Genomic DNA, 6921 nt, shown 5'->3' on the forward strand with positions numbered 1-6921 from the left:
TTTGAACTCCAATTTTGCCAATGACTTTCACTTTTGGTTACTGAAACAATGATGGCCTGTGACTACCTTTCATAAGCCTTTCCAAGTGAATTATTGACAGGCACAGCTTTTTTTTAAAAGTTGTCTTCTTCTTTTTTTCCCTTTCTTTTTTGCAGGTCAAGCGAGAAGGATGTGTTCTTGTTTAACGAGATGATCCATGCATGAGGGGATGTGTACTCATCCCTATCCAAATATCGAAGAGATTACTCTCAAGGTGGCTCAAATATCGGAGAGATTACTCTCATTACAACCCGAATATTGGAGAGATTACTCTCAAGGTGGCCTGAATATCGGAGAGATTACTCTCAAGGTAGCATGAATATCGGAGAGATTACTCTCAGAGTGTAAAGGGATGGATACTCATCACGGCCCGAATATAGGAGAGATTACTCTCAGAGTGTAAAGGGATGGATACTCATCACGGCCCGAATATCGAAGAGATTACTCTCAAGGTGGCCCGAATATTTAAGAGATTACTCTTAGGGTGCAAAAGAATGGATGCTCATCATGGCCCGAATATCAAAGAGATTACTCTCAAGGTGGCCCGAATATCGGAGAGATTACCCTCGGGGTATGAAGGGATAGATACTCATCACGGCCCGAATATCAAAGAGATTACTCTCAAGGTGGCCCAAATATCAGAGAGATTACTCTCAGGTTGCGAAAGGGTGGATACTCATCATCCCCCAAATATCGGAGAGATTATTCTCACACTGAAGCGATGCATACTCATTCCTGCCCGAAAATCGAAGGGATTACTTAGGGTACGAAGGTTCATATGGCATATCAAAGTACAAGTCCATGGCAACAAATAGATGGACAAACCCTCAACATCATAAGGAAGGACAAATCAACAACCGCATATAGAAGGAAAATTCATAAAGAGGCCAACTTAAGGTGCAAAGAGTTTTATGTGTCCACCTTAAGATTGGAAAGTATAGTTCCTTTTAAGGACCAACGCACGAAGAGACAACTTAAGGTGCAAAGGGACTTATATGTCCACCTTAAGATTGAAAAGTTATAGTTACTTTTAAGGACAAACCCACAAAGATGCCAACTTAAGGTGCAAATGGACTTAAATGTTTCCCTTAAGATTGGAAAATTAGAAAGCTTCAACTCGAAGATTTGGTGGACTTGACGACATCGACTTGAACACTTGGAAATCTTTGAAGATTTGGCGGACTCTGCAGACTTTAACTTGAAGAGTGGTGGACTTTTAAAATTCAACTTGAAAAATTAGCAGACTTGAAAACTTCAACTTGAAGATTTGGAGGGTTTAAACAATTCAACTTTAAGACCGGCGAATTTGAAGACTTCAACTTGAAGACCAACGGACTTGAAGACTTCAACTTGGAGACTTGGAGGGCTTAAATATTTCAACTTGAAGAGCGGCTAACGTGAAGACTTCAACTTGAAGACCGACGAAACTGAAGACTTAAACTTGGAGACTTTAACTTGGAGACTTGGAGGGCTTAAATAATTCAACTTGAAGAGCAGTGAACGTGAAGACTTAAACTTGAAGACCGACAGACCTGAAGACTTCAACTTAGAGACTTTGAGGGCTTAAATATTTCAACTTGAAGAGCGGCAAACTTGCAGACTTCAGCTTGAAGACCGACGGACCTGAAGACTTCAACTTGGAGGGCTTAAATATTTCAACTTGAAGAGCGGCGAACTTGAAGACCGGAGGACTTAAATATTTGGTGAACATGAAAACATAGTGAATCTCTAGATTTCAATACAAATACTATAACGACCCGGCCGGTCATTTCATTATTTACCGCTCTATTTTCCCCTATTTCTGATTCTTATTGTCTTGTTCAGCTGTATTGTGTATTACCGGGTTAGTTGGTTGGGGTTCGGAGTGGTTTTGGTAAGGTTTGAAACACTTAGTCTCTAAAGTTGGCCTTTAAGTTGGAAAGTCAACCGGAAGTTGACTTGTGAGCATTCGATCTCGTAATTTGATTTTTATGATTCGGATAGCTTTGGGAGGTGATTTGGGACTTAGGAGCATGATCGGAATATGTTTTGGAGGTCCTGAGTAGATTTAGGCTTGAATTGGCGAAATTAGAATTTTGGCATTTTCCGGTTGGTAGGTGAGATTTTGATATATGGGTCGGAATGGAATTCCGGAAGTTGGAGTAGGTCCGTTGTGTCAATTGTGACGTGTGTGCAAAATTTCAGGTCATTCGGACGAGGTTTGATAGACTTTTCGATCGAAAGTGGAATTTGGAAGATTTTCAAACCTTAGGCTTGAATCCGATGTTATTTGGTTGATTCGATGTTGTTTGAGGTGTTTTGAAGATTGGTATAAGTTTGAATAGTGGTATATGACTTGTTCGTGCTTTTGGTTAAGGTCCCGGGGGCCTCGGGGTGATTTCGGATGGTTGACGGGAAGTTTGGAGTTGGGAATTTGCAGCTGAAGCTGCTGAGTTTTCTGTCATAACCACACCTGCAGCTTGGGGACCGCAGGTGCGAGCTAGCAGAAGCGGAAGTGAAGTCGCAGATGCGGCCAAAAGAGGGAAAGGCTAGAGACAGCAGATGCGGAATTTGGGCGCACCTGCGATGGCGTAGGTGCAAGAAAATGATCGCAGGTGCGGTGGCTGGCTGATAAGTGAAAACCGCAGAATTGGTGCGCTTGGCCCCAGAAGCGGAAATGGACCGCGGGTGCGAAAAGCCTGGGTCAGAAAGTATAAAAGATTTCCTTCGCGAATTTGGGTTATTTTTCATAACATTTCAAACGGGAAGAAGCTTTGGAGAGAAAATTCAAGGGAGAATTCAAGAGGGTTTCTAAGAGGTAAGGTCTTTGGTCCCTAAACTCGCTTTTATGATGATTTTTAAGGTTGTAAGCTTGAAATATATGGAAAATTCAGTGGCAAATTGGGGGTTAGGGCTTGGAAAATTAGAGACCTAAAATTAGGCATTTGATAGGTCATTTGTGGTCAAATTTTGGTACTTTTGGTATGAATGAACTCGTGGGGGAATAAGGATTCCATTGATGTAAATTTTATCGGATTCCGAGACGTGGACACAGGGGTCGGGTTTGGTCAATTTTGGGATTTGTATTGTAATTTGATTATTTTCGAGTGGTTTTGTTCTCTTAGCATATTTTGATGTTTATATACTGATTTTGGTTAGATTCAGGGCATTTGGAGGCCGAATCGAGAGGAAAAGGCGTCACAGGCTAGAGTTTGGCTTAGCTTGAGGTAAGTACCGCCTCCAAACTTGGTTCTGAGGGTTCGAAACCTTGAACAATGTGTTCTATGATTACTATTGATGTGACGAAATGCCAAGTGACGGATGTGTGGGCATACACCGTGAGAAATGCGTCCTAGATCATTCCATGGCACCGCTTATTTACTCTTTACGTTGATAAAATTGTGCTGTAATTATGTGATTAAGTTGATAAGATGCAAATCATGTTAGATATTATGTTAAGGCTTTACGCCGATATTGTTGAATCCCGAGAGGTAGTTTCTTGTTGTCATGTCATTAGTTTCATGTATATTCTATACTCAGTCCTATTCATGCATATTATATCATGCCTCAGTCTCGATTATTGCTATTAGACATATCATATCATTGTTCGGGCTTGTATCATGACATCTTAGCCCATGTGTGTGAGACTTGAGAGTATTGATTGAGTGAGGCCGAGAGACGGACATTGATTGACAGTATGGGATCGGGTTGCACGTCGCAGCAATGATATTGATCATGCCTTCGCTGGCATTGATATAGCGCTTGGGCTCAGAGAAGCCCCTCTGGAGTCTTTACACCCCCAGTGAGTGCAGTAGTTGATGATATTGAGGGATGGATCTTCCCTGGACATGGATCTTGTCCGAAGTATTGGTATGGAGATGGATCCTCTCCATGAGGCTGGATTGGCATGTCTTTCCTCGGTAGTGGGTGACTTATAGTTAGCGGCTGCTAATTATATTGCGAGGACTTTCACTTGGGAACTGCGAGGTAGCTGTTTGGCGACCGCAGTTCTGCCTTCTCCTTTCCTTATCTTCCTTAAGTTTATATGTTTTGGATATTCTCAAACCGTGTTGGTCATGTTATTTCAAACAGTTGTATTTGTTGTGGCTCATGACTTAGTGACACCCGAGATTGGGATTGTATTTCTTTCCACTGGATTTTGGATTTCTACCCTTATCTTATTGAACTTATGTTAAAACTATGAATTTCTTTAAGTTTTATTTGAAAATGGAAAATTTGGAAATGAGTGGCTGGCCTAGTATCACGATAGGCGTCATCATGACGTGGTTAGATTTTGGGTCGTGAAAATACTTAGTAGCCTCTTAAAAGATTATACTCATTCCATTGAAGATACTGATTTACCATAGAGGCTTGCCCACTTTAACTCAAATGGGATCCAAAGTTCAATAGAAGAATGGTATCTCAACTATATTTTCAAGTGCCGATTGAATGGATTATATTCCATCATGCTTCATTCGAACAATGATTGGGGAACTATGTATCTTTTGAACTTATGTGACTGAACTTAGAATGAAACTCTAAGTTGTCTACGTACCTCGGTGAAGAGTATTAAGTCATACCCTAGTTATTTCGAGGTTCTCAACCTAGCAGATTTTTTTTAGGGACCGCACACACTTTATACTCTTATGGGTCAGGAGTAACATGCAGTTTATGCTCTTGCTTTAAGGATCATTGCAACTTCAAGGATAATACTTTTTCAAAAACTTGCTATTTATGGGGCCGATTCTGATGCCATCTGAATCAACCAGCTTGTAGGCTCCACTTGAATAAGCTTCTTGCATGACATATGGCCTATACCATTTTGAAGTGAACTTCCCTACAGGTTTATGGGAAGTAATAATGGGTCTTCGTATGGAAAGGACTTGATCTCGTACTTGAATGGATCTTGGGCAAACTCTTTTATTGAATGAGCGACATAATCGAGCCTGATAACATTCAAGACTCTATTGAGCTTCCAACTTCTTCTCATTAATAGCCTCCAACTCTGCTAATCAAAGTCAAGCATTTTCCTCTATAGTGATCCTTCTTGAATAGTTAATCGTAATGAAGGTATTTGAGGCTCGAGTAGCAAAACGGCTTTGACCCCATAGACGAGTGAATATGGGGTCTCTTGTGTTGTCATGCGATAAGTTTTCCTATATGCCCACAGAGCTTCTTCCATACGGTCATCCCAATCTCATTTGGATTTGGAGACAACTTTCTTTAATGGGTTGCATAGAGTCTTGTTGAAACTTGCAACATTTTCCTTTTTTACTTCCTTAATAGCAACACTTCAGCCCATTTTGAGAAGTAGTTAGTTGCAGCCAAGATGTATAAGTGTCCACTGAAGGATTTTGGCAATGGTCCAACAACATCCAGTCCCCAAGCATCAATGGCCATGATGCAACAGTTGAATGTAGCACTTCAGGAGACTGATGAATAAAATTTACGTGGAATTGGCAAGCCTTGCATCTTTGAGCACATTCCAAGCCATTTTTTACCATCGTTGGCTAATAATATCCCATCTTTTTTATATAGAAGCGGAGCTTCGGTCTAGACTGATCTGATCCACATACCCCCAGAATGTGCTTCTTGAAAGCTTGGAGTGTTTCATCTTCCCCTAAGCATCATAAGAGTACTCCCTCAAATGATCGTCTATATAGAGTAATTTCGTAGCAACGGAAGCGAGGTGCACGACGGTGGATTTTAGTCCTTCTCCTCGAATTTTTTGGGTGTATCCTGTAGCTCAAGTAATCGATAACGGGTTGTCTCCATTCTTCCTTCTCAGCTTCAGAAATGGCCACAAGATGCTCGTCATCATTTTCTTCACTTTCACCCTCATTTGATGGCAGTACTACCCATTTTTGGCAGAAAGTAACTTGCGCTTGATCAAGCAAGGTTAATGATAAAGCTAGGGCAGCTAAAGCATCAGCCTTCTTATTTTCTTTCCTAGGAACATGTTGAATAGTCACGTCACCGACCCACTAAATTAATTATTTAGCATAATCATGATATGGGTGTAGTTCAAATTTTTTGACCTCATAACTACCTAAAAGCTAGTTGATCACTAACTGATAGTCACCAAAGACTTGCAACTACAACTGCTTCATTTCGACAGCCATTTCAAGCCCAAGTATTAATGTTTGATACTCAACAATGTTGTTAGAGCATATTTGCGTCAACGTAAACAAGTAGGGAAAAACTTCACCTTGAAAAGTGACAAATACTATGCTAGCACCAACTCCTCCACGATGTGCAGCACCATAAAAGTACATCTTTCATGGAGGTTGAACTTCAATGACCATTCTGTCCTGATTAGGTAGTTCGTCAATTAGATCCCAATCATCTGGTATAGGGTGATCTGCCAAGAAGTCTGCTAACACTTGTCCTTTTATAGCCTTTTGAGGGATGTACACAATTTCAAATTGTGGAAACTGGAGGTACCATCTTGCTAATCGATCATTAAGGACAAGTTTTGACATCACGAACTTAATGGGATTTGCTCTAGAAACAAGAAGAATGACATGAGCTTGAAAGTAGTGCTTCAACTTTTGGATTGAGAAAACCAGTGCCAAACATAACTTTTCGATTGGCAAATAATTCAGCTCATTTAGTGCCATCATCTTACTCAAGTAGGAAAGGGAGTTTTCTTTCCCTTCACTATTTTCTTGGGCCAACAACGCTCCAATAGATCTTTCTTGTACTTAAATATATAGTATCAACGGCTTTTCAGGTGTCACGACCCCGGTTCACTCTCCATGAACCATCGTGACGGCACCTAGTGTCTCCGACTAGGTAAGCCTAAATTTGCGGAAGATAACCAAACTTGCGAAAGTAAAATAGTTTAAAAATAGAATAAAGCAATAACAGTGTGTAAATGTGTCGCTCGGCATATTCCATGTT

The 6921-nt window shown here is 40.7% G+C and overlaps 1 protein-coding gene across 1 annotated transcript; it reads right to left on the reverse strand.

The window, feature by feature from the left end:
* Window positions 1-6296: 6296 nt before the first annotated feature.
* LOC138876067 (uncharacterized) lies at window positions 6297-6638 on the reverse strand. Its single transcript, XM_070154958.1, has one exon. It carries the CDS (start codon window positions 6636-6638, stop codon window positions 6297-6299), a length of 342 nt encoding a protein of 113 aa, XP_070011059.1.
* Between the last annotated feature and the right edge of the window lie 283 nt (window positions 6639-6921).

The sequence above is a fragment of the Nicotiana sylvestris genome, chromosome 8 (genome assembly GCF_000393655.2).
Source record: "Nicotiana sylvestris chromosome 8, ASM39365v2, whole genome shotgun sequence".
NCBI lineage: Eukaryota > Viridiplantae > Streptophyta > Magnoliopsida > Solanales > Solanaceae > Nicotiana > Nicotiana sylvestris.